General features: G+C 42.1%; 2 protein-coding genes across 3 annotated transcripts in view; one reads left to right on the top strand and one right to left on the bottom strand.

The window, feature by feature from the left end:
• The window catches only part of LOC306699884 (lamin-A-like), a 33,065-nt gene extending 18,165 nt beyond the window's left edge, over positions 1 to 14,900 (top strand). For both annotated transcript variants that reach the window (XM_079164667.1, XM_079164668.1), the window contains 11 exons: positions 6,299 to 6,455; positions 7,074 to 7,199; positions 7,828 to 7,998; positions 8,816 to 8,941; positions 9,153 to 9,373; positions 10,315 to 10,699; positions 11,025 to 11,132; positions 11,357 to 11,476; positions 11,575 to 11,634; positions 11,734 to 11,898; positions 12,546 to 14,900. In XM_079164667.1, the coding sequence (XP_079020793.1) occupies positions 6,299 to 6,455; positions 7,074 to 7,199; positions 7,828 to 7,998; positions 8,816 to 8,941; positions 9,153 to 9,373; positions 10,315 to 10,699; positions 11,025 to 11,132; positions 11,357 to 11,476; positions 11,575 to 11,634; positions 11,734 to 11,898; positions 12,546 to 12,581 (1,675 nt within the window). In that variant the 3' untranslated portion in view covers positions 12,582 to 14,900. The remainder of the gene's footprint in view (positions 1 to 6,298; positions 6,456 to 7,073; positions 7,200 to 7,827; positions 7,999 to 8,815; positions 8,942 to 9,152; positions 9,374 to 10,314; positions 10,700 to 11,024; positions 11,133 to 11,356; positions 11,477 to 11,574; positions 11,635 to 11,733; positions 11,899 to 12,545) is intronic.
• Positions 12,848 to 27,238, bottom strand: part of pear1 (platelet endothelial aggregation receptor 1) — a gene marked incomplete at its 5' end in the record, with an annotated part of 31,603 nt that continues 17,212 nt past the window's right edge. The window contains 10 exons of the mRNA XM_079164666.1: positions 12,848 to 16,388; positions 18,065 to 18,262; positions 18,491 to 18,553; positions 19,194 to 19,320; positions 19,521 to 19,630; positions 19,914 to 20,129; positions 20,730 to 20,852; positions 21,609 to 21,740; positions 21,865 to 21,996; positions 22,105 to 22,257. Coding sequence (XP_079020792.1) covers positions 16,249 to 16,388; positions 18,065 to 18,262; positions 18,491 to 18,553; positions 19,194 to 19,320; positions 19,521 to 19,630; positions 19,914 to 20,129; positions 20,730 to 20,852; positions 21,609 to 21,740; positions 21,865 to 21,996; positions 22,105 to 22,257 — 1,394 coding nt within the window. The 3' untranslated portion in view covers positions 12,848 to 16,248. The remainder of the gene's footprint in view (positions 16,389 to 18,064; positions 18,263 to 18,490; positions 18,554 to 19,193; positions 19,321 to 19,520; positions 19,631 to 19,913; positions 20,130 to 20,729; positions 20,853 to 21,608; positions 21,741 to 21,864; positions 21,997 to 22,104; positions 22,258 to 27,238) is intronic.

The raw sequence follows: 27,238 nt of genomic DNA, 5'->3' as shown, positions 1-27,238 counted from the left end.
GGTTTTAAATATTAACATCTGTGATTTCTGCCACCGCCCCAGTAAAATGTAGGTGAATTTAATTTGTGGTGCTTAAAATAGGACCGTGTCTTCTTTTTACACCACAAAGTATGCTATTCTACTTGTTACTCTGACAAATGTTGACGCTGAGGTCTGTGAGTTATCCACATGAATGAGGACGTTATTACCGGCGAGAGATGTTAAATTAAATTACAAATACAACAAATTTGCCATTCACCTTAATTATATTGTGGTGGCAGCAGAAATCTCAGTTACCTCAAAGCCTGCAAAGAAGTGTGTGTAGGGTGGCTCATACTAGAGGGGAGGAAGGTGATATGTTTTAAACGTAGTCCCGTGCAGCCACATCCAGGACACACTCGTGGACTACGGTGACCCTCAGTAGAGAGGACATGGATTTGGTTTGCAAAGTTGGAGAAACGGGGGAGGCTGCTCCGATAAGTGCAAAGCTTAGAGGATGAGGGGTGTTGAAGTGGCCCTGAAAAATATTCAGCGCACATTTAACTTCTGCTGAAGTAGTTTTAGAAATCTAGAGACCATTAAAATATTGCTCTCGCTAAATACTTGTACACGAAGATATGTTTTGTTCTTTCTTTCTTTCTTAATTAAAAATTCTGAATGGCTTTAAAATTGCTAAATATATAATCAAAATTGAGGTTTTGTTCGTGTGCTGGTTAACTACTTGGCGTCGGTCTTGCTAAGGTCTCATAAAGTCCTTTTTTTTTTTGGGGCCGTGTGGCCGCAGTAACTCGGCTATCTTGTACAAATTATGGGTTCGAGTTTTTCTCAGTCTGGAGATATTTAGAAAATTCGCACAGAGAAGTCTACACCTTTTTTTTGTCTTCTTTAGCGTCCACAGCACGCTACAAACGGCACACTAGCAGGCCTGACGACAAGGCCTTGGTTACCACAGCAACGGCATAGCAAAACAGGAGGGGGCGGGGGGGGGGGGGGGTCGTGGGCTTCTTTCTCTCTTTCACTCCACGAGGCGGGGTTCGTTCCTCCTTACCAGGGTGGACAAAGATAGCTGTGAGTCATCCTTGGGGCCGGGAGCCGAGCCAACACATTCCTCCTCCTCCTCCTCAGATTTCTCGTCTCCATTATTCCCCCTCTTTCTCTTTTTCTTTTTGCCTCTTTCTTTCTCGCATTTCCATTTCACACCCACCCCCCATACCCACCCACCAGCCTCTCCTCTCCCCCCCATCTCACACTGTCTCCGTCCAATGGCTCCCATTTTGTCTTTGTGCCTCAAAATGTGTCATTTAATCTATTTGCTCTGTAACAAAATGCCTTTCAAGGCTCTAATTTCGTTGCGTAAAAAGGGTGGAATGATGTGTGAAACCGTAATTATCTTTCAGTAATGTATACATTTTTTTTCACGAGTGCAGACGTGTGTGTGTGTGTGTGTGTGTGTGTGTGTGTGTGTGTTTGTGTTGGAGGAAAGAAGACAAGTGGTCTACGCTTAAATACATAAAAAATAAAGCTTGCCAAAATGACACTTTTCTGCTTTGAATTCCTACTTTCAGAGCAGAATGTGAATCGCACAGCGGTGCCCTTTCGGCTCAAAGGTCGTTCTCGGTGTCCAAGCTTAGAAACGACTCTGCCGCCCGCCTTGTTTTACTTGCAACAGATTTCCCTTATCTTGATGAAACAGGCTGGTATTTATTTAAATTTTTTTTTTTGGCTTCATTTTCCTAGTTTCCCAAATGTAATCTGCATTTGTTTGCTCATCTGTTAGCTCGCAGCCATTCTCAGTACCACCCTTGTTAGTCTCATGCTGACTGTGTATTGTTTTGTAAATATTAATAGTGGGATTTTTTTTTTAGGAAATAACTGCAGAGACTCCTCACATGTGTTCTGAGCGCAGGCTGTGAGGCTCTGATGGAACACAATGTAAACATGAAGTCAGAGGATATTTATGCTCTAATTACACACTTCATACTGGATTATATAAACAGGTAGTCTAAAGCAAATGCCTCACACACACACACACACACACCCTGCACTGGATTATGTAAATCGTATATGAGAATAACACGTGCACAGGAACATACATGTACTGTATGGACACTCGTACATACAGTACACAGATGCACTTAACACACAAGGTGGTACACAGTTTTTGCAGCCAACACTCCCACACAGTACAGAACAGATTCAAACGTGCACAAATACGCCCACAGATACACTTAAGATAAATACAAACACACACACACTGACGAGGCTTTCCAACATCCTTCCATTGCATTCGGATTTTAAGCCGACATGCAGGAGCAGCATCCTGGAGGTGTAAGAAGCAAAGACGCGTTTAATACAGTGCAGACCATCATACCAGTTGCATACTTTTAAACTGAAGCAGTCTTTTACAGTCCCTTTTTGTTTGGTCAGAACATTTATGTCGTGCTTTGGTGGTCAGTTGATTCCAAACTGCGGTTACTCTTCTCGGGCCTCCTGTGTCATTCATTTACAGAGTTGAACTGTTCTGTGTGTCCATACGTTGACTCATGCTGGCCTCTTCCACGTCTGTGACCAAATTTGGGCTCGATAGCTGCAGTGTTTACAGACTGGCCAGCTGATCATTTCTATTATTTGCAGAACCTCACACCACTCATCCTGACAAAAGAACTCACTTTAAATGTGATTTGGGAATTGGACCAGAAGTACACTACCAAAATATGAACATATGAGATAAAGACACAGTATAAAGAGTTGCTCCCAAGCTCTAATAACAGTAATACTAATAAGTACACTGGTACCCAGAGAATTATCTTTCATCCATTTTCTACATAAAGGTCAGAGGTCACAACATATTAGCCTCGGTACACAACACAACCACAATGTCCTCTCTCATTTTACTGGACCTCCTGCTGTACATAAAGGGATTTTCTTTGACATTTGTTAGCGTGCTAGCAGCGCGGCTGGATGGCAATATATGTTGGTTAGTCTGAGGAAGAAGTCTCGTGACTCTGGTGATCATGTGACTTTTCCTCGAGCACCACAAGAGGTCCAGAGTGAAATGTTTCTAAACTATTAGATGGATTGCCATGAAACTTGGTTCAGATATTCATGTCCATCAGGATGAGTTGCAACAATGAAGGTTTTCATTTAGCGCCATCATCAGGTCAATGTTAATTTGTTTAATACTTTAAGTTTATGACCCAATATCTGCAAAAGTAATGGCATTCACATCGGTCGCTGCTGTACATTGTGTTTAGGGCTAATTAGCAAACGTTAGCAGCTGAATGAGACATTGTTACGCGACAAAAATGTTACAATTAACTTTCATGAAGTGAAAACGCACCGTGAAAGTGTTCATTTTCTAAGACGAAAACATGGATTCCCAGATCACACAACGCCGTGGCAGCAAGCTGTCAATCACAAGGTAGCCCCACCTTAAAGCATCTCCTTCTTTATCATCTATTTGACTCTAAATGGACCATAATTTACTAAATGATCATCATGCTGGATTGAAGAAGACTTTAAACTAGCGATTGAGACCATAAACTCATGTTTACGTTTACTGAGGTAATAAATCAAGAGAGAAGTAGTCATTTTCTCATAGACTTCTATACAATCTGACTTCTTTTTGCAACCAGAGGAGTCGCCCCCTGGTGGCCAGTAGAAGGAATACAAGTTTAAGGCACTTCCACATTGGTTTCACTTTTCAGAACCGGATGTTCTGGTTACAATGCTTGCCAAGTTGTGTATGAAGAGAATACAAACAGTCGAGCAGCATTTCAATACACCAAACCCACTTCTGTGCATTGATTCCCTGCTGGAGCTGATCCGCTGGGTCCATTAGCACTAATGAGCAGCACAGCAGCCACCGCCACACACTCGCAGCAGTCACTGGTAAAATATTTCGTCTACATAGTCTCGAGTAATGTTTACCTCAGTGTGTGTGTGTGTGTGTGTGTGTGTGTGTGTGTGTGTGTGTGTGTGTGTGTGTGTGAGAGACGCATTTCCACTTTACATCCCATTTAAGTAAAAACAAAACGCGTCTCAGTTGTTTTGGTTGATTTGGGTTTGTTATTACAGTCCATAATAATTTAATGAGCAGCATTGTTTGAGTGTAAATTGTTCCACAACAGCAGCAGCAGCCTTGGAAAATGAGTTTCCTCACACCTCGAGAGTTAAAGAAGCCCGACCGGAGGCTGTTAAACTCTTTTACAGACGAGACAATACATTCATGTAAACCTCTTTACAGCAGTAACAATGTTTCTTTTACCCCGGGTTACTAATCTGCCCATCTGGTAGGTGTTTTGACATGTTGACTGTTGGTGCTATACTGTGTGTTGTGACAGTACTCGTACACCTGGGTCGTAAAGGAGTCGCATTCTTGAGTCTCTTTACGAGTACGTTGACTGGAAAAAAAAACCTCCCATGCTCTGTGATTTACTTCAGTTTGTATGTTCAGTACAACTCAACAGCACCATGAACTGCATTCTCCAAAATGTCCACAAAGTTCTGTTTCAACAAAACAACTTGTTAAACCAGCTGTTAAATGGTAGAGGACTGTATTTGAACCACTAGAGAAGACATTTATTAATATGAATTGGTGTATTCTTACAAAAAAAAGTAACGTATGAAGATCTAGTCATTTAAACTTGGTCAAGGGCTCTGGAAAAGGTCATTGAGTTTCTGTAGAATATATAGACTTAAGTTGCTAGTTTATTAGGTACACCTAGCAAAACAACTTCAGTATAATACAATGAGGGTGAACTAAATACTTACACTTAAAGAAACACTTCTCAGTGTAACACAAGTCAACAGCATTACAGCCTCCAACATCACCAACACCTCTCTTAAAACAGATTAAAAACAAACTGAACATTATAAACTTCATGAAAGTATTGTTGTCCCTAGTTGTATCTAATAAACTGGCAACTGACTGTTTGTAATCCATTGTAATATTTAGAGAATGTGTAGATATCACACACTGTACTGTGTGTGTGTGTGTGTACGTGTACATTTGATTCGGACCCACTCAACCCACTGCGCTTCTTCTTTTTTGAATCTGAACAATGAGCAGTCTGAGAGGCTTTTATGTAATTACCCATTCATACATCTGTAAAGCATCACGGACATGTTCTCTCTGGATTTAATTTTAGACGTTTTTTTTGCTGGACATGAAAGACTTATTCAACCACAGTGTAGTTCTGCATTCCTGCCATTTTATCTTCCTCTTTTCAGGAAGCACAATTGCATTTTTAAGCTCCTCTAAAGCGCTTCTTCTTATTCTAAAGCGCTTCTTCCTATTGTTTATTGAATGCAGTAATAGAGATTAATTTCAGTGTCATAAACTACCTTTTCACTTCTGAGGCTTGTGAAGGGACTCCATCTCCGTTATGAATCATTATTCTGAGTAACTTTGCGAGTGTGTTTTGTAAAGTGTGCGTGTTGCTCGTCCCTGGCTGTCCTAACACTCGGCTGTCAGAGACCGGAGGACTCGGAGGTCTGTGTGAGCAGCCTGGAAGCCATTTCCCCCAGCAGATGGCCATTATTAGTGACAATGAAGACTAGCCTACAGGGCCAAATAGAATAACAGGGAGCTCATTTCCTTCTTGACTCTGCATGAACCGCCTATACTGCTAACAACCTCGCTCTCTCTCGCTCTCTCTCGCTCTCCCCCCCTCTGCTCACTTTATCTTCTCCTGCCTATGTATTGTTTTTCCATGGCTGTATCCAAGTTTTTTTTTCTTTCCAGCCCTGAACTCTAAAATGGTCTAAATGTTCGAAGAGAGGCGGTGCTCACACGCACATACGCAACAAACGTGAATTCTCTTGATTCAACACTGGTTCCCTCGAGAGAGAGAGAGAGAGACTTTAATGGGCTCCTATTTAGTACAGAAGGCCAACAGCACGTTGATGTGATGCAGGGGGACAACTGCTGCGCTCTCTGCGCCGTACAATGGCGGTTTGTGTCGCTGCAGCCCAGTTGTCCAGTGCCTATCAAGTTTCAGTAGAAATAAAGGAACATGCTCTCATCAGTATTAATATTAACTCAGCAGGCCGGACACCAAATGTCATGACTCCCAACAATTTACTGGGGGATAAGAATGAACTATATCATGTAAACCTTTCACAGAAAACTACTTTTAGTGCATTAATCACATGTCAAATCAGCCCGCTTTATTTGTACAGCATCTCTCAAACACAATGAGTGTGAGTATTTATAGTAACATGAGAAGAGTTTCATATCTCTAAAGACGCCATGATATACAGTATTGAAGGGACAACAGACTGACGTGCGCACCTTGTCTGTCTCGTGTCTTTACAGGAACGGTAAGAAGGAGTCTGACCTGGAGGCGGCTCTGGCCAGGCTGAGGGACCTGGAGGCCCTGCTGAACTCTAAAGATGCTTCCCTCTCCACTGCCATGGGGGAGAAGCGGACCGTGGAGGCTGAGTTGAAGGACCTCAAGGCCCAGCTGGCCAAGGTAAAAACGTCTTTATTGGAACTGAAGTCTTATGTGGTTGTTGTTGGCAAGACCTGCACGTTTCATGGCTCAGAGCGAATACAAACTCATCCAAAAAGCTTTTATTTATACTGCTGTTGGCACAGCCAGCATTTCAGGATGATTTCAGCTTGTTGAGGACGTCTTCCCCATTACACATCATTCTGGACTGTAAGCAGAAAACCTGTTTTCTCCTGCATTAATTGTAATAGAGGTAAAAATTTAAACAAAAATTAAAAACCTTGTTTTCCACCTGTCAGAAAAAGCGATCAGTAGTTGAGTGCTAAGCTGCAGTGACCGACTTCATCTGAAATGAAGCTGCTGAAGTAGAAACTTTATGTAAACCCTCCAGGCAGTTGACCATGAATGAGGTGTTGAGGCAGACAAGGGTGCTTTCTCTGCTGTTTGTTTTATCAATGAAGTTTACTTAAGGACTGATGGAGATACAGCTGTGGCCCTGCTCCACCTACTGGCCACACTCGGGAACGTAAACAATGCCTGGCCAGATTGCACCTTGAGCTGGGTTTGATTTATTTTTTTGATTTTTCACTTGCATGCCTCCACTACATGCCTCCTTTTCTCTTTCCTCCTCCCTCCCAGTTGGAAGGAAGCTTAGCCGATGCCAAGAGGCAGCTGCAGGATGAGATGCTGAGGAGAGTGGACGCCGAGAACCGCCTGCAGACCGTGAAGGAGGAGCTGGAGTTCCAGAAGAACATCTACAACGAGGTTCCCACTCTTCACCTGATCCCTTCTATTTTTATTCGGCTGTCTGAAGTCATCTGTGCTACTTTTCATCTCTTCCACAGGATATTGATTCGCTTCCTGCCTGTTTGTTTTGCATTTCCCCTTCAGCTATGTCTCTTCTTTTTGCTTCTCACCTCTCCTTTATTTGATTCTAAATCAAAAAATATAATTTTTTTTAATTTAAATGCTTTGATTTATATTCTTGCCCCAAGTAAGTCACTTTTGACAATGCTCTGGTCGTCGTCATGTTCTGACCAAAGCTGGCAACAGAGTTGTCTTTTACTAATTTAAACATAATGATTAGGAGTTTCTTAAAGGTCACCATGGAGGTAGATTTCTCAGCTGGAGCTCTGTACTTGTAAATACGGCAAAGCGACTTATCAATGTAATTAAGTTCATTGACCATAATGGGTTTCTGCAGGTCTTTTAATTTGTTTATAGTGCCTGAAAATAAACCAAAATGTCAATGCAAATGACTCTTTTTGCAGTCTAATAAAGAGTTGAGAAAGTCAGATCAGCTTCTAATCAACACAACTCTTAGCTGGATTAGTCACGAGAAACTAAAAGTGCTCCTGAGACTGATGTCCACCGGCAACCTGTCTGTCTGTAGGAGCTGCGTGAGTCCAAGCGCCGCTATGAGACTCGCGTGGTGGAGCTGGACGGCGGGCAGCGGCTGGACTTTGAGAGCAAGCTGGCCGCCGCCTTGGTCGAGATGAGAGTCCAACAGGAGGAGCAGGTCCGCCTCTACAAGGAAGAGGTGGAGAAGACCTACAACTCTAAGGTACGTCGGGATGCTCTGCAGCAGCAGACGCAGCTCTGTCGCCACCTAGAGTCGAAGTAGAGGCTGTTATGCAGTCGTCTTAGTCGTAGTTCAGCTTTGTGTGCGGATGTTTTGCATTTTTAAATGGCTTTAATGAGCTACGAATAGTCCAACATCCACAGCTCAGGTAATGCTTATTGATTAAACCTTTAAATCGTTATTCCCTTTGCCTCTTACCTTTTATCGTTATACGGGACGGGATTAATTTAACAGCCATAATCAGTGTGTTGTGTGAGAACTGTGGATAAACACAACAGAAGTTGTTTGTCATTGGAATTTACTTGTAAATAAAACCGTAGCTAAACTTTTCTTTGTTTTACTAGACCCCTTTTTAGAAAAATCTATTTTAGGATTTACTGTTTCTAAATTAGCTAACTCAACAGAATGTATTGCAAGAGGCTAAAGAGGTTTTGGTTTGTGGTGTTTTTTTCTTTCTACAAAAGAGCAAAACTATTTAATTCCTTAAATGATGACAGTCCCCTGAAGTACAGTAAACCAAACAGCTCAGACTTTGCCTGGTGGTTTAGTGCAGGAAGTGGGGCTGCTGTGGCTCAAGGTATAGAGCGAGTCTTTTAATCACAAGGTTAGGGGTTTGATCGCAAGTATCCTTGAGCAAGACACTGAACCCCAAGTTGCCCCCCCCCCCCCCCCCCCCAGGCGCTTCACAGCAGCCCCCTGCCCCTAAATGCGTAGGATTGGTTAAATGTAGATGTATATGTGAGATAACAATTTTTTTTAAGCCGTGGCTGAAAGACTGCATCTTCTCTCTGTGTGTCAGCTGGAGAACGCTCATCATTCAGCTGACAGGAACAGCCACATGGTGGGAGCCGCTCATGAAGAGCTGCAGCAGAGCCGCATGCGAATTGAGGGCATGTCAAGCCAGCTCAGCATGCTGCAGAAACAGGTACACACACACACACTCACAGTCACACTCACAGTATGTCAGTGGTTTGTTATCAGTCTGCTGCTTGGCTGAGCATCATTGATTCATTTACCGGTAAGCTTCACCCGACTCATCAAGCAGACTTACAGTGTTGATACTGTAACGAGTTATGTACAGACTGCTGAACTGGTCTTAATTGACTAACCTTTGCATGCGTGTTCTCTTTAACCAGCTGGCAGCGAGCGAGTCCAAGGTGCGGGAGCTGGAGGAGGCTATGTCCAGGGAGCGGGACCTGATGCGGCGGCGGCTGGAGGATAAAGAGCGGGAGATGGCCGATATCCGAGCTCGGCTGCTGCAGCAGCTGGACGAGTACCAGGAGCTGCTGGACATCAAACTGGCCCTGGACATGGAGATCAATGCGTACAGGAAGCTGCTGGAGGGAGAGGAGGAGAGGTGAGGCAACAGAAGGTCTACAGGTTGTTACAGGAAGAGATGAACACTAACAAGTCAGAGAACAAACCGTAAAGTCACTGTTCAATACTGACTTTGCCAATCAGGCACAGATCAGCAGACAGTTTAGTGCATATCCATTTAGAATCACTATAACCCTACATACAGACATTTCTGTCTGCCTTCATTTTAATAAAGGGAAATCTTATTGTTACAGCATACGATGGTATTTTAGACAATAGGGTGCGTTCAAAGATTCCCGTTGCACAAAGCCAGGTCCATACAAACACTGTTTTCTGGTGTTTGGTGTTGAAGTACCTGACTGCCCTACACAGAGCCGACTGTGAGCCTCATCACTCAACATCATCAGACCTCAGTGGGATCAAATCTCTGCAGCCAGTTTCTAAATTCTGGTGGATCGGTTGAAACCTTTTTATTTTTAGCAGTTTCCTCGTGTTTTAAAAACCTGCATATAGGCACTAATTTGGTGGAAAGAGGGAATAATTCTCCTGAAAAACACAATACTATAAAATGTTTCTAAAACCGTAAAGATATTTTTTCTTTGCTACATCCATGAAAATATAAATAATCGTCTTTCTCTCTACTGCAGCGCCACCTGAGCAGCATTTCTCAATTTTGTCCCACTTCATTTTTATGTATTAAACCTATTTGTTTAGCAGGATAAGTGCACAAAAATACAGACATAATCAAAGTAACAGACAGTCACTTAATATCCCAGTAAACTGACCGTGAACAGGCTCAGTGAAAGTAATCACAGGCAGACAACAGTAACTAAGAATGGCCTTACAGTAGCTACTGTATGGGTTCAAGTGCCTGAGCAGGAAGCGATATCAAAAGGCACTTTACCGACCGTGAGACTCTGTTACATGTGACCGCTTTGGTCTAAATCCACCATCTGAATCTCTTCTTCTCTCCTTCCTCAGGCTGAGTCTGTCGCCCAGCCCTCCACCTACCAGCAAGGTTACAGTGACCAGGACCTCCGGATCAAGCCACAGCCACACCAGCCGCGCCATCCACTCCTCCGGCTCAGGTCACAGCCACACCAGCCGCTTGCTCCATGTCGGCACCGGCGTCGCCGCCTCCGCCGCCGCCGCGACCGGCACTGCCTCCAGCAGCCGCAACTCCTCCGGCACAGCCAGCGCCAAGAAGCGCCGCCTCAATGATAACGACAGCGAGACCTCCAGCATGGTGGGGGGCACTGTGACCAAGACTCGCATTAGTCAGCAAGCCTCAGCCAGCGGCCGCATCACAGTGGACGAGGTCGACCTAGAGGGCAAGTTCATCCGTCTCAGCAACAAGGCTGACGAGGTTAGTGAGTCCATCTGTCAGGTGGCTTTTCAACCCTTTAACCTGGTTTAAGGGGATTCCACAGGTTGTAAAAGATGTAATATCGACTCTCTGGTTTTCATAATAATATAATATCCTTTGTATGGTTAAAAGTAACCTTCTGGTATTACTTTTAATGCTGGAGTATATATTCTAAGAAGTAAAGGTGTAATTATCTGTTGCTTTAGCTTTCACATTTTTAGTCTTTAAAAACATTTACAAGCCAGACTAAATGTATCTTTTGTTTTTAAATGTTTTCTCCCTTCCTCCATCTCTCTCTCTCTCTCTTCCCATTTCTGTCATGCAGGACCAGTCTCTGGGTAACTGGCAGGTGAAGAGACAAGTAGGCAACGCCACTCCCATCCTCTACAAGTTTCCCCACAAGTTCACTCTGAAGGCCGGAGGAACTGTCACTGTAAGTTACACCGACTCTTCTAGATTTGTCCATTTCTTGATCTTCTCATTGTTAATTTTACTATTTCCCTCCACATAAAGGTACTGCTCTTTTTTTGACCACTAGAAGTGCTGAGGAGCAAAAGTAGAATTAGTGTTTATTTAAATGTCTTGACTTACACAGTATGTCATGAGGAGTTTTGAAATTATTAAAAGTTTGCTAACTCTGAACTTTTACCTTTGCAGATCTGGGCTTCTTCCGGCGGTGGAACCCACAACCCTCCCTCTGACCTGGTGTGGAAGAACCAGAGCTCCTGGGGAACCGGCGACCTCATGCAGACCTCCCTCATCAGCGCCAACGGAGAGGTCTGGCTTCACCTGTATTTCGGTTTAGCTTGTCTCCTATTTCTGCTCCTTTTTTACCTGCAATTACTGAATCAGTGTGTCCCTTTACTAACCATCAGGAAATGGCCATGAGGAAAGTGACGCGCACGCTGTTCCATGATGAAGAAGACGATGACATGGTAAGAGCACCTCTTCTCTTAAGGCAACTCCTGTAGCATTTCCAAGCTAAGCAGCGGTGTCAAGTACCCTGTTGTGTGTCGCCCCCCCCCCCCCCACAGGGAGCTCACAGCACGAGTGGCGGAGACAACGAGTACAACCTCCGAAGCCGCACGGTGATCTGCGACTCCTGCGGGCAGACGTCGGACCGCTCATGTGGTAGTGGTGGGGGTCTACCCGAGGGCATGGGACAATCCTTTTTCATGGGGACCAACGAGCCCAGAAAGGTACTGTAGTAAAAATAAACTGTAATTACACCGCATGGAGCACAACAGCACTGTCCTTTTTAAATGACCACATCCTACCTCCTTACTTCCTACGCCCTTACTCGGACCACACCCAACTTTGAACTTTGCATTTTGATCTCCACTACACACCTGACAAGTTTTGTGACTGCGTTGCTATCAGGGTCCACAGAGATATAGGCCCAATCCCAATCCTCACACTCGTTTTCAGGCTGTCCCACTGTCAAACCGTAAAGCTCTCTCGCAGACATTTTGTTTGCACGATTGGATGATATCCATCATTCTTGCAGTAAACTTTGGCGCCTCCCTATTTGCTTTGATTGGCTTTGAAGTCACCATCTGATGTTTCATTTTCTGTCCATCCTCTGCGTTGATTTGATTTCTAAATACTAGAAGGATAAACACACCGTATAGAAGATCTCTTGATTGCTTTGAAATGAAATCTGTTTTTCTGAAACGAACACTTCTCAGTCCATTGTATTGAGGTAAAAGTTATACCATTACAAATTAAATAGAACAGCTGCTCGAAACGAAATCTTTTCATCTTTAACCTAGTTTATTTGTTAATATTCCTCCTCTTTCCTGTTTTCTCCACATTTAACGCTGCGATGTGTCACTTCCTCCTTCAGGGCCGTGCCAAGCCGGAGAACTGCTCCGTCATGTAAACCAGACCTCACCTCACCTGAACCAACACATCCTGCAGCCTACAAAGGAGAATAATAATGTTCCTCTGTTGGGTTGTTTGTCTTTATTATTTTTTATATGATAATTGATGATATTTTTTTGTATTCAGATTAATCTGCAGGTTAGAATTGCTTCGAGGTTTTTGGGGTACCGGGTACAGGATTTTCATATTCAGCTTTTTTGAGTTTTATATTCAAGTTATGTTATTGCATGTGTGCTGTGCTAATGCTTGCCTGCTATTCTTGCACTCTGTCTCTCTCACACACACACACACACACACACACACACACACACACACACACACACACACACACACACACACACACACACACACACACACACACACACACACACACACACACACACACACACACACAGCTCCATTGACCAGTGCTGCTTGTGCTTCGAGCCGAGGTTTCACATTTAATGGCCACGCTGTCGACGCTCAACACGCACAGCTAGTGAACCCTGTCAGGAATACGTCTCCACAGCCATACAGACAGGAAAATGAATCCTGTGGGGTTTGTTCATCATGTTTATCATCCATCAAATTGATCAAATCTTTATTTAAGATGCTGTTGTTTACAATCTAATTGTCATTTTTTGGAATAATATTTAGCTATATGCTGCAGGGAAAATGCTTAAAATTCCGTTTTTGTTTTGATAAACTATGTTGTCAAAGAAAACCAAAGTTCTTGAAGCTCAGGGTGTTAAGCAGAATGTTTTTTTTCACCTTTAGCCTCAGACAAACACGTCGTCATACGTCTGTTAGGTTATGTGGATTTAGATCATGTGTTTGGGCTGCTATGGCGCACGCACAGAATATATAGATGGATATATCTTTTTCTGTAATTCACAGCTCGGCTCCAGAGAGATGTATTTGGTTATGAACGTGTATGGAAATAATTATTGTTTACTGGGTAAGTCGAATGTTATAAAAGATATAAATGCTTATCTCAGCGCGACATTTAAACTTGTTGCTTATCAAGTAACGCCAAAGTGTTGTGATGATGATGGCAGCAGGATGTGTGCTCTACCTGGAGAACTATCAGAGATAGGTGGTGTGTTGTGAATCTCTACTGGTGCCATACATAAAGTATATCTGTAGGGTTTTACTGCTTATTCAACCAAATGAACATTATTTCAACAGAGAGCTGCTGCTGCTGTTTACAGAGTGCAACCGTTTTTGGAAACATTTTAACACGCTTTTTCACAGACTATACAAACAAACGACTGCCTTTAGAGACAGAAAACAACAGTCTCTGTTCTTTTGGCTCGTAGCTCGTAGCGCAGTCTTGTGACTGTCAGCTGTCCGATTTGTGTTGCTCCTGGAAACTGGTCATAAGGGCTTTTTTTTCTTTTCCTCTTAAGCTTACTGACTTTGCAAATCTCCAGGCATGATTTGGGGATTAGAGTGGGATTGTGGGGGTTTCTATATTTTTGTGACTTTGGCTTCTTGCACTGCTTTTATTGAGGGCCTCGCCAAGTATGCACAGCAGGTAGATTTGTACTGTAGTCTGGCAGCTTAAGTCATTTATACTCCAGTGAAAAGCATAGCAAAGCATTTACAGAAATACTTGATGGCTTACCATGTTTTTTGTTTGTTTTTTGTATTGTACTTATATGATGGTATTTGTGCCACATTAGATTCTTTTATTTTTGACTCTATGATCCCCAAAGTGCCTTAAAAAGTCTAACAATTGTTCGTTAAAGAAATGACCAGCTCCAAAGATGACAAAGATTTATAATTGAAAAATAAGTATTTATCTCATATGAGTGTAAATATGAGACATGATTACTGTATGCAATTGTGAAATATATGCAACTAATAACTGAATCATTCATACTCTAAACGGATCATTTAAAGGGTGTGGTCGGCGTTTTTCAGAGGCCTGTCTGATTTATAAAGCAGAAAGAAACTTCTTCCTGTACGAAACGACTTGTTTTCTTGAGAAAACGACGGCTCTTTAGCATTAATATGCAACGCTAGTTCAAGCTAATGAAGAACCAACGGATTGAAATCACAGATGTGATTGAAAGGCCTGTGAAACCGTGAACCCTCCCTCTTAAAGTCTTGAGGCCTCAGGAATCTTTTGAAGGACTTGAGGATTAGAAATGTAACTGAGGGATTTCTTGTAGTGAGCCTTTGATGCCAAAGTTGTAACTTGCTTGATGTAGGATTTGTCTCACATTGATGCTGTTAACATTATGAAAAAGCCATTGAGTCGATGTAATGAATGGATGGTTGTTTTTTTGCTTTTCTAAAATAATGCTGAGTAAAATTCCTTTTTTTCCAGTGACTGACTGACTGTTGTAGTTATTTTCTCATTGTCATTCAAAACTACGGATGAAAAGTGCAGCCATTTTTATTTACATTATACACGCATGTTCCCATGGTTACATTCAAAAATACATGTTCATACATAAAAGAAAGCTGAAGCGCTATAAGCTTTAGCATTTAAAGCACGATGTACATTCTTTCTGGTACACAGGGTTTCTGTTATTTAATTGACTAAACAATTAACTTCATTTGATAAAAAAACTGCATTAAAGCTTTTCTAAAATTATTTAGAAGCAACAAGACTTTGGTTGACAAAAAGCAATTTAAAATGATTACGGTCACTGTTGACTGGTGACTGTTTTTGTATTTTGGGTGAACCGTCCCTTTAAATACCACAAAGACAAGTTGCTGTACTGCTTTAACATTCATAACGCTGCTTTGATTTGGTTTATAATCCCACAATTGAAGGTTTAATATTCACAACATAATTATGTATCTATTGGTGCGATCTTTGGTCACAAACACCTTAAACATCTCTGAAATAAGGCTGTTCTTTAACATTACTGTGACAATAATATATTCATTTCTATATTTACAAAGTGTTCATATGACGGCAGCAATAAGTGAGCCACATTTGTTCAAACAAACAGGGGACATCATTGTTGGAGGAGATATGAATCATAAAATATACTTTTCATCTCTGGCACTTTGGTGAAACAACCTGGTTTCTCCAAATTAATAAAGCCTGAATATCAGAAATAAAAAAAAAATGATGTCTTCAAACAAAGACTGGCAGGATTTTTGCTGTACAAAACAAACTCATGTATTGGAGGACATCTCTAAAAAGGTCCCATGACCTTTGTCTCTCTTTCCTTTGAGTTAAAAAAAAAAAAATTTAGAAAATTTTAAATATCTACATAAAAACAATTCTGACAAAATGGGCCTTTTGAACATGCACACCAGCTGATCAGTTGCAGGCTAAATGTAGAACTTCAATCACAGCATGTTTAGCCGAGTTTCTCCCCTGTTGCTGCTTTTAAGCGTGAAGTCTTCTGCCGTGTTTTTTTTCCCACGGGATGGGAATGCAGCTGAAGCCCCGCTGGCGTCGCCACAGTCGTGCCTTCCTCACCGCAGCCCCGCTGGCTCCCGAGTCTGGATGACAAGTCTGTCATGGTGAAGCAAGTACCACTTTAGCCCACACAGGGGCAGTGTTGAGTTGACGATGGGGGGGGGGGCACAGTAAACAATAGTTCCTCAGTGGGACAGACGCCTAGGCGCTGGTCTGTGGGTGGTCTGCAGCTCTGAAGAGCCAAACAGTTTGCACAGGCCTGAAATCATCCCCGAGACTTGCGCCGCTGCTGTGACCGTCACTGAGGTATCCTCCTGGGGGAGGGGGGGCGGCGGACGGGCGGCAGGTCGTAGTGTCCCGGGATGTGGCTGTTCACGGGGAGGTCGTAGTGGCTCTGGGGGTCCTCGTATGGAGCATGACCGAGGGAACTCTGACGCTCTGAGGGGGAGGAAGATGAAGAACACAATGAGATAAACAAACACTATATGAGGGGTTCTTTATAACCTCTTAATCCACTACATTTATTTAAAAAAAATACCTATACAAACCATATACAGAGTATGTTTTGACCTTTGTTCTGCATCTTAAAACTAATATCCTCCTTCCTCTTTTAAAAACAAGTAATACTTGTCTGCTGAACACAAATGATATCATGAATGTAATTAAATATAAACATTTTCATCCATAAAAAGACTATAATGACATCCATAAGTGTCGGACTGGTGTTTAAACAGATAAACAAATGACAATACGGTAAAACACAGTTGTAATAATATAAAATGTGATAATTTTTACATAATTAAACACTTAAAAACATCCTAATGTCGGTTTACAGCTAGTGTATACGGTTGTACTGTGTTCACTGAACAAATGATCTCAAGAACCACATTTTTAAGTTTAGAGTATTATTAGAAAGATGTTTTTCCCTTTAACAAATTACACAGGAAAGGCTGTCTTAATATATATGTGTTTCTATCATTAACCTCAATCTTCTGCTTGAGTGAGTGTAAATAACAGTTATTGACAGAGGGGAGGGAGAGCTATTTTCTCCCACTTTTCCTCCCCCAAATTGGCCACCAGGATCCAAAATGGTGACATTCTACTTCAGAGAAAGACTCATATCAAGCCAATATTTCCATGAATCAAAGGATTTGTTTCTCACATGTTTCCCGTCATAATTTATGAGTCTGGCTTGATGTTGATGTATTACTGGTGTCTGGACTAACAGAAGAACATCCTCTCTCCCGCTCTTCCTCTTCCCTGTAAACAGTTGCTCATTTATCAGCCTTCTGCCTTCAGGAAGCCCATCCTCCCCATCTGTCAGAGCACAAATCCTCCTCCAACGTTTGACTGATCGAAGAAACTTAATGAGTTTTTCACATTATTTTAAGTCTCAGCTCTGGATTTTGATTATTGATTGGGGATTGGAAGGATGACGCCTTTTTGAATGAGTGTTATGCTGTTCAAAAGGATTGCCCTGATTGACCTGACAGGGTTCAGAGCTGAAACAATAAGTCTATTGATTGATAAATCCATCAGCAGGAAGATAGTCAGCAACTACTTTTAAAGCAAAATGCCAAACATTCACTTATGACACAGCGTCAATATTGCAAGGATTTGCTTTTTTTAATCCTATATGTGATTTATTAATTATCTTTTTGTTCATTTTGGACTCTTGGTCAGACAGCATTCAAATTGTTCTGGACAAACAGCTGATTAATAGAGAACAATAATCAGTGGATAAACCAAAGCCTTATAGCAGTGCTATCAGTTTAGTTATCATTTTGAATGAATCATATTTTAGTTAAACTCAGTAAGATATGTTGACTTTTGTCTCGTTCCACTTCCTGTCATCCTCCTTTAAATTCTTCCTCTTCATACTTGAATATGTTGAGTCTTTATTGAGGTAAATGTGATTGGCTCACAGGAAAACACAATGCGTCTCTGACTCTTCCTAACAACCAGATTTGTTTTCCCCTTATGATACTAATGATGTAGGAGTAGATTTCATTTACTATTTAACAACACTTAAAACACGAATGCCAACCAGCTGTTATTGTGGAGAGGTGGAACTCGTCAGTACATATCTGAAGGGGGTCTAAAGTGTCGCTCACCTCGGCGTACGGTGGCCGTGTTGAAGGGTGGCGGGCTGCTGATGCCGGTGTACGCTCGCTCTCTGGGCACGGCGCACTGCATCTCCATGTAGCTGCTCTCTGGGGGGCAGAAGGGCAAACCCGGCAGGTCTTTGATGGTGGCGTAAGGGTTCTCGCTGTTCAGAGAGCCGCTGCTCACCGCCACCGCGTCCTTCAGCTCTGCCACCACACAGGAAGCAAAGACACGTGACAGTCAGGAACATGTGGCACAACAGCAGGACCAAGGTCAGTCTGTAATCTGTACACTTTACGACTAAAGACAAATATGTAATCTTTACATTATTGCACCTATAGTTTTATAGCATCCTCCTGCTGATGTATGTTTTGCTAATTCTCTGTAGTAGGTAATAGAAGAGCAAAAAGGGTGAAAATAGGGTGATAAACTACCTTTGTTGTAATATTTTCCGAGGCTGGCACTGTAGCTGTAGCTCCGATCAATTCCAAAAGCTCCTGTAAGCAATAAAAGACAAATCTGGCATCTTGATTTTCATTTATGGCAAACTAATCAAAGGCAGATAATCCCCTTTGGAAACCTGCAAAATCAATACCAGGTGAGTGCATGCTGGCAATGCAACTACCACGAAGGCCTTTTTGTTTTTATAGGCTCACATTAAATGTGCATTGTTGACAAGAAGGATTTTCTGTCCAAAAGGAAATGGACGATAAACTTTTAGTGTATAAAAGAGAACTTTTCTCCTCAGCTGTCACTGCATCTCTTCCCTGAACGGACACTCCTGTGATGTTGTTACATCTGGGGTTTTAAAAGCCTTTATCAACACAGGTCACACTGATAATTACTGCTGGTGGTCAATGTCTTTAAGAATGATTATTTCTTTGTTAAATACAAACAAATTCAGTGTGATAAAACTTATGAAATAATAAATCATTTCTAGCAGAAGGTGACATTAGCAGCATGTTGCAGGTTTTACAGATTATTTTTTATGTAGCTGTCCGGAAACCAAATCCTTATTTTTAAATGTTAATCCACTCATTTAATGTTGTATTGCTGCAGGTCTATCTGCACAAGGGTCTCCTCTAAATGCTGGTCCTGAATGTGAATCACACAGTGGAGAGAGTCACCCAGACGGACCTGCGTCTTTGCGAGGCTCGTGGTGCTTCCAGTCTGCAGGTAGAGTGGCGTTGCTCTCGACCCCAAACAGGCCCCGCCTCTCCCTCTCCATGTTTTTTACACTGCAGAACAGCTGGTTATTGGTGTTCTGTAGGGCAGAGTGAATGGTACACCAATCAGAAAGGCAAAAAACAAAAGAGCTATATATAATAAACTAAAGAGCTGTGACTTTATGATTTCACTACCCTGAAAACTCGGCCGGCTGTTTGTCGACTGGATAAATTACATATCAGTGCCGGAAAAAAAAGTATGAGATCACCGAGGTGGTGCAACAGAGGTGGCATTCACCTTGATGGTGCGGTCGTGGTTGTTGGGGAGGTGTGGCAGCGGAGGCCTGTTCTGGCTCAGTGTGTGGTAGCTGGGGTTGGAGTAGTAGTGGTGGTAACTGTGAGGAACATCTGTAGGCCAAAACAAACACATGGAATCACGTCTGCTGCAATTAAATTACCTCAAGGTCAATAAAATGCATCTCTGTGGAACGATAATTACAAAAACACATACACACTACTAAAAACACATTCTGCCCAAGAGCAGCTATATAAACATCCAAGATATAACGACTATTTAATTAAAAAAAAGAGCTAAATATCTTACTTAATTATGTATTTTAACATTGTTGTATTGGTAAGTAAAAGTAGTACTTCATCCACCACCGTATACAGCGTATGAATATTGACCTACCTGGAACGGCGTATTCAGAGTTGACTGTGCGGCTGGTGGAGAAGGACACGGTCGGCGTGTTCTGTTTGTCCTTCTGCCGGCGGCGGTAGAGCAGCAGCAGAGCCAGCAGCAGGACCACCAAGATGACGAGCACGACGATGCCACCGATGGCTCCCCACGACTCCCTCTCGCCAGGAGGAAGGGGCACCATCACGCTCCCTGACTTCACAGACGATTCTGTCAAACAGAGAAATAAAGTTCGTTAAAGCTACTATAAGGGACTTTCATTTTGTTTGGATTTTGGCGGTCCCTGTGGACAAAAGTGGTAGTGCTTCCAAGCACAAGAGTCCCTTTAGAGAAACTTTAATTTTACTGCAGCTCTGACAGTCTGGTTCCCGTGTAGTCCTGGTTCTGGTTCTCTCGGGCCCCGGCAATACGGCCTGGGCCTCTAGCAGCTTGGTGTTGACTCCCAGCAGAACAGCAGGGCGAAAATAGTTTATAGAAATTTGCCAATCTTCTTACTCATGGTCTCGTTTACTAATGTAGGTCATATAGAGTCACGGCGGAGAAGGAGCGGGTCGTCTTCCAATCGGAAGGTGGTGGTGGCAGTGTAGCCTCTGCCGTTGGTGCATTAATGTGTGTGTGAATGGGTGAATGTTGACCTGTAGTGTACAGTGCTTTGAGTGGTCGGAAGACTAGAAAGGCGCTGTACAAGTGCAAGTCCATTTACCATTGATTATTAGAATTAAATTGACAGTTAAAGTGACAGCCATAGAAGCTACTCAATTTACAAATGGAATATCAAGCCAGTGACTTCTTTTATCCACTACTCTATACCTTGTTTACAGTCTTCTCCTTCACTTTCACACACACAGTCTCCAGTATATCGGTCACAGATGAGGTTGGTCGGACAGGAGCAGGTCTGAGTGCAGAAAGGACCAAAACGTCCCGGACTACAGGCTGGAAAACACAGGTACGTATCACATCAATGCAACACGTAAGAAAATATTTAGTAACAAATATTTAACTATGGTGCAAAGATAATAATACCCCACATGTGTGGTCATATTTACACTGAGTACAATGCTGAGAAAGTTACAACTTGGTTCTCAGTATTTTATTCTATTTCATCTGCCGGTTCAAGTTCTAGAGACATAGATGTAGCTGATTTATCAACAGGACATTAATCTACAACAATCTTAATAATCGATTCATTGTTTCAGCCATTTCTCAAGCTTAATTACACTCTCTGATGTCACCTTGTCCAATGTGAGGGTTTGCTGCTTTTCTTTTTCATATCGGATAATCCACTGAATGTCTTTGCAAGCTATTTCAAACATATCAACTTGGGCTGTGGGAAAATATAACCTGAAGTTTTATTTTGAAAGATTTTACAGCTGGAAAATAATCAGCAGATTGTTTTATCATAAATAAATTGTTCGTTGCAGCCCTATTAGACTGTACATATTTACAGCAAAACAATAACACTTCACAAGGCAAGCATGACAACTGTCAACATCTTGCTGATAACAGTTGCTTTTGTATCCACGATGCCAGTAAATGAATAGCACTAAAGGACTCCCTCTTGGATGTGATGTTATGGTTGACGCAGCAATAAGCTGTATTCCTCCATCAGCAGTCACTTTTCATGTTAGTATTTGAGACGTTTCCTCCAGAAAATGCACTTCTCTAGTTTCTGTATGACGCTGTACTCACGTATGGAGCAGTCAGTCGCGGTCCAGCCAGGCAAACATTCACAGTGACCGTCCCGGTGGTCGCATGTGGAGTTGTTGGCACAGTTAACACACACTTGAGAGCACTGTTTGCCGTAGTAGCCAGCTGGACAAACTGTAAGACACACGCGATGGCATGTGAAGAATTATCCGTGTAGCGGATTGAATCGAGATTGAACGTAGAGTGTTTCTGCAACATCTACGATGATTGGTGTGTGATTTATGATGTCAATGCCAACCTTGATCACAGTCGGGTCCAGTGTGTCCAGGGAGGCAATCACACTCTCCGGTCACATGGTGGCAGCGGTACGACTGGTCACAGGATGGGCATGGTATACTGCACTGGTCCCCATACATACCAGCTCTGCATTCTGGGAGACAAGCGGATAAAGAGTGAGCAGATTGTCAGTCTGGTGCATGTCTGGTTTTGATCTGATCTGTTTTCCGCTGTTTGTCAGCTGGCAGATGACAACACTCACTGTTCTGACAGGCGACTCCCCAGTAGCCCGGGCGACACACACACGCTCCGTTTTCCCTGAAGCACGTGTCGCTGTTGGGGCAATGCTTGAAACAGGTCTGGTTACAGTGGCGGCCCCACAGGCCCTCTGAACATGGCTCGCTACAGCGAGAACCTGGAGGGAAGAAATGGGAGGGTGGATGAAAATTGGCAATACCACAATTGGAGATATGTACAAGTCATGCATTCATAAATGTACTTCAGTAGAAGTAAGCAAATATAACAAGTGCAATGTATTCAACTATCAAATGGAACAATAGTGAAGAATGGTTCCGCTCAGAGTTTAAAGGATTGATGCAATAATCTCTAAGTGCACGTTTTTGTCCATTTACTACACAATGAGTATACTAAACCTATACTGACTGATGTGTGACGTACGACATGTTTGATTTCCTTCCATGAACAAAGACATTGGTTTACGAATCATTTTAGAACTGTATGAAAATCAGCTTGCTGAGACTTGAAACCTTGTTCAGATAAATAATCTATAACTGAGCAAGTTGTCCCTTTTATCAGAGCCAACTTATAATCACAAGGCAGTTGCTAGCAAAGACTGTTTTAAAGGATTTCCTTGTTGCTATGTTTAATGAACCACAAACATCTAAGACTACTATATTCATGTGTCAAAAATAGAACTTGAATGTCAAATGATGAGCAAATAGAGAAGGAGTGAAAGGGATAATATTATTTGTAGTTTCTTGCTATAATCGTTTGGGAGCAGACTAACAAATCTTTTGTGTTTTAGCATCCACAATCCTTGCTTAGCTGTATTACAATGATCAGTGGTTGGAACTAACTAATAATATTAACTGCAAGTACTGTACAGAACATTTTTGTAAATATGATGTACTGTTACAATAAATATCCAGCAGTATTTAAAATAGTCAAAATTTGATCCAGATTGTCAAACTACATCAGTACAATGATACTTATACATAATACATCAGGAATAGTAATACACTATATAATAAAACAACACTCGGGGGTCATTTAATAACAGATAATCAGTACTTTTAATACTTGATTAAAAATACTGGTTCTACTTCTGCACACAATTTTGGATGAAGGACTTTTATTTCTGTTTTTAAATTGCAGTATTTCCACTTACTATTTAAGTAAAAGGTCTGAATACTCCCTCCAACACTGAATGTGACAATAGCGTTAAAATGAAATCACATACATATAAACTCTGTCATGTATTGCCCATCTTATACAGCTTTTAAAATGAAAACTAATTGCTGCAGAGAAAGTAGAAAACATTTGGTGCAGTGTAAAAAAACGTTTGTCACGATGTGAATTTTAGGTGATTTGAAGTCAAGGGTGGTCCTTTAATCTACTTGTCAAGACAGTACAGTAGACAACAAACAACTGCATATTTTTGTTAAATTATTTTGTATACGTCTAAGGTTTATTATTAGTTTATTCAGCGGTGTTTTTTTTATTCAAACTTTGTGTAATCAATAACAAACATATCATATATTATCCCCAATAACTGACCGAGAACCACGTGTTTATCGCTGGTTAAAACATGTCAACAGTACACAAATCAGCAATTAGCCTGATTAGCATCAGCATTGATTATGAACGGTTTCGTTAGCCACCAGCTAACACAGTAAAGTAGCCGCACTAGCGGGCTAAATAATAAGCAAACGGTTCATGTTTCAAATATAGTGAAATGTAATTTACCAGTCGGTGACAGTGGGCTGCAAATTCACGCTTCACGAGACTTGACAGGATTCTTCTTCGGAGTCTTTTGAAGACTGAAGTTTCTTTTTGATTTGTACAACTCTGGACTGCACCAGTGGGAATGCAGTAATCAACACTGAACTATAGGGGGCAGTATAGTGTCGCACGGCAACCAATCTACCGGGAAATCAAAAGAAGAAGAAGAAGAAGAAGAAGACGCAAAAAAACTCACGAAGAAGAATCCTGCCTGTGACGTAACGTCTTGTGGTGGTTTTGATCCTTTGATAGACAGTGACGCGTTATTTCACCTACCCTACAGACGACTTTTCAAACGGGTTTCATTAGTTCAGTGTTACACTCACAGAGCAGACGTGAAATCTTTACTGCATCGAAGATCAGAATAAAACCATGGATAGATTTGTAGAAGTATCACAGATAGACAAAGATAGGATACGGAAGGACATAATTGCTCGCTACTTTCCCCTCCACTATATCGCTGAAGAGCCTGTAATTAATTCGGTCATCACTCCCGATGAAGGCTCATCGTTCAATAACGAACATTCAATTCCTGCCACAGAATATGAGGACGCACTTGCTGAACCTTGGCCAGGTGCAACAGCACAGGAAGAACCCTTTATTGACCAGACCATTCGCGAGCTGGAAGTAAAGACTGAAAGCCTTGTAGAGCCAAAACAAACTCTGTCTCTCGACAGATCCCCACTGGACCGCGAACTGGAGATAATTTCCCAACTGCCTGGTCTCACAGATGATGAGATTTATGATGATTTGAGAGGCAAATGTCATACTTTTAGGGACATGATGAAGTACTGGCTGAAAAAACCGGGTAAGCCAAGTAAATTCAAAGGCATGAAAGATATACACGCTGGACATCTTTTCGATAGATATTCGGCTTCACCACGCATGGTGTGGAAGGTTGAATATCTTGAAATTATCGTTGAGGAGATTAAAGATTCAATAATCGAGATCATTGAGGCATTGACAGGCATTAAGCGTGATCTGTCAAAAAAGGAAATCTCTCCTGAGGTTGAAGGTCTTGCTAAATACTTTCTTTGGCTAATTCTGAAAGACCAGAAGAGATATAAAAAGATATTTCCAACAGGAATGTATATCTTAGATCGCCACGGTGTTGAAATCATGTCATACATCGATCAAGATGAGAGTGATTATTGCCCAAACATCGTCAGATGTACAATCACAAGTTCAGTTAGGGACTACCTCCTCAATTACTTAACAAATGGGATGAAGCCCGTGGTCATTCCAGAAACAATCATATACAGGACAATGTGCAGTCAGTCACGCGCGGTCTCGTACGCTGAGATACTGAACAAAATGTGGTCTTTCATGAGCGAGATGAATGGTAAGATCGCCTCACACAAAATGTACCCTAAGTATCATCCGTTCTTCTGGTTCAATAACGAACGTTCAACAACTGGCTCATCATATGAGGACACAGTCGATGAACCTGCGCCAAGTCCAACAGCACAGCAAGCACTAAAGGCAAGGTCAGTTCAGGTATTCGTGGAGGCGCTGGTTTCGCGGATATTCAAAAAAACAGATCTGACCTGGACGACTGCAGACATCGAGGACATCACTATGCGTCTGTTTGAAAGAACGTGGATCGAAGTCAAGGATGTCAATTTTGATCTCAAAACATTAGAAAAACTTGACAAGACCATTTTCAAAGACCTGTGTGTGATGTGGGGCAGTTTAAAAAAGGTGCGGTTGGCCATGAAATTAGAGCAACGAGAATTTGGGAACTGTATGGCCACCATTGTCGAATGGAGACTGACACGACTACCCAAAAAGCCCAACATCATCAGCAAGTTCTTCTCGTCTGTGGGCGAAGGCATCTCCAACATCTTCATATGTGGAAAGGAGGTTCGGGAAATCTCCATGGAGAGTTCAGAAACATCACAGAGAGAGGAGAGGGAGAGTTCAGAAACATCACAGACAGAGGAGAGTTCTGTCAGCCCTCTCAGGGAAAGCAACGAGAACCAGGTGAAGTCCAGTCCTCACAGGAGTCCAACTTCCCCCCAAGAACCACTACAGACAGAGGGGGAGTGGTCATCTGATGAAGGCTCTGCCACAGAATATGAGGACGCACTTGCTGAACCTTGGCCAGGTGCAACAGCACAGGAAGAACCCTTTATTGCTCCAAGTGAAGAGCCTGTAATTAATCCGGACATCACTCCTGATGAAGGCTCTGAGTCACATTTAAAACTTCATCCTGTGAATGAAGAACTTGAAATGCTGAGTGAGTACTTCAAATCTCAGGGTCAACTACGTAAGTTTGAGTATGAACTCAAACATTACCAGACCTATCGCGAGCTGGAAGCAAAGACTGAAATCCTTTTTAAACCAATGTTAAATCATGAAAGCCTTGTAGAGCCAAAACAAACTCTGTCTCTAGACAGATCCCCACTGGACCGCGAACTGGAGATAATTTCCCAACGGCCTAATCTCCCAGAAATTGAGATGTATTATGATTTGAAAGGCAAATGTCATACTTTTAGGGGCATGATGAAGTACTGGCTGAAAAAAACGGGTATGCCAAGTAAATTCAAAGGCATGAAAGATATACACGCTGGACATCTTTACGATAGATATTCGGCCTCACCACGCATGGTGTGGAAGGTTGAATATCTTGAAATTATCCTTGAGGAGATGAAGGATTCAATAATCGAGATCATTGAGGCATTGACAGGCATTAAGCGTGATCTGTCAAAAAAGGAAATCTCTCCGGAGGTTGAAGGTCTTGCTAAATACTTTCTTTGGCTAATTCTGAAAGACCAGAAGAGATATAAAAAGATATTTCCAACAGGAATGGATATCTCAGATCGCCACGGTATTGAAATCATGTCATACATCGATCAAGAGGAGAGTGATTATTGCCCAAACATCGTCAGATGTAAAATCACAAGTTCAGTTAGGAAGTACCTCCTCAATTACTTTACAAATGGGATGAAGCCCGTGGTCATTCCAGAAACAATCATATACAGGACATTTTGCAGTCAGTCACGCGCGGTCTCGTACGCTGAGATACTGAACAAAATGTGGTCTTTCATTAAAGAGATGAATGATAAGATCTTCTCACACAAAATGTACCCTAAGTTTCATCCGTTCTTCTGGTTCAATAATGAACATTCAACATCTGACTCAGCATACGAGGACGCAGCTGATGAACCTGCGCCAAGTCCAACAGCACAGCAAGCACTAAAGGCAAGGTCAGTTCAGGTATTCGTGGAGGCGCTGGTTTCGCGGATATTCAAAAAAACAGATCTGACCTGGACGACTGCAGACATCAAGCTCATCACTATGCGTCTGTTTGAAAGAACGTGGATCGAAGTCAAGGATGTCAATTTTGATCTCAAAACATTAGAAAAACTTGA

This window comes from Pholis gunnellus (assembly GCF_910591455.1).
Source record: "Pholis gunnellus genome assembly, chromosome: 8".
Taxonomy (NCBI): domain Eukaryota; kingdom Metazoa; phylum Chordata; class Actinopteri; order Perciformes; family Pholidae; genus Pholis; species Pholis gunnellus.
Note: the sequence above shows the minus strand (reverse complement) of the source record. Positions and strands in the feature narration are given on the sequence as shown.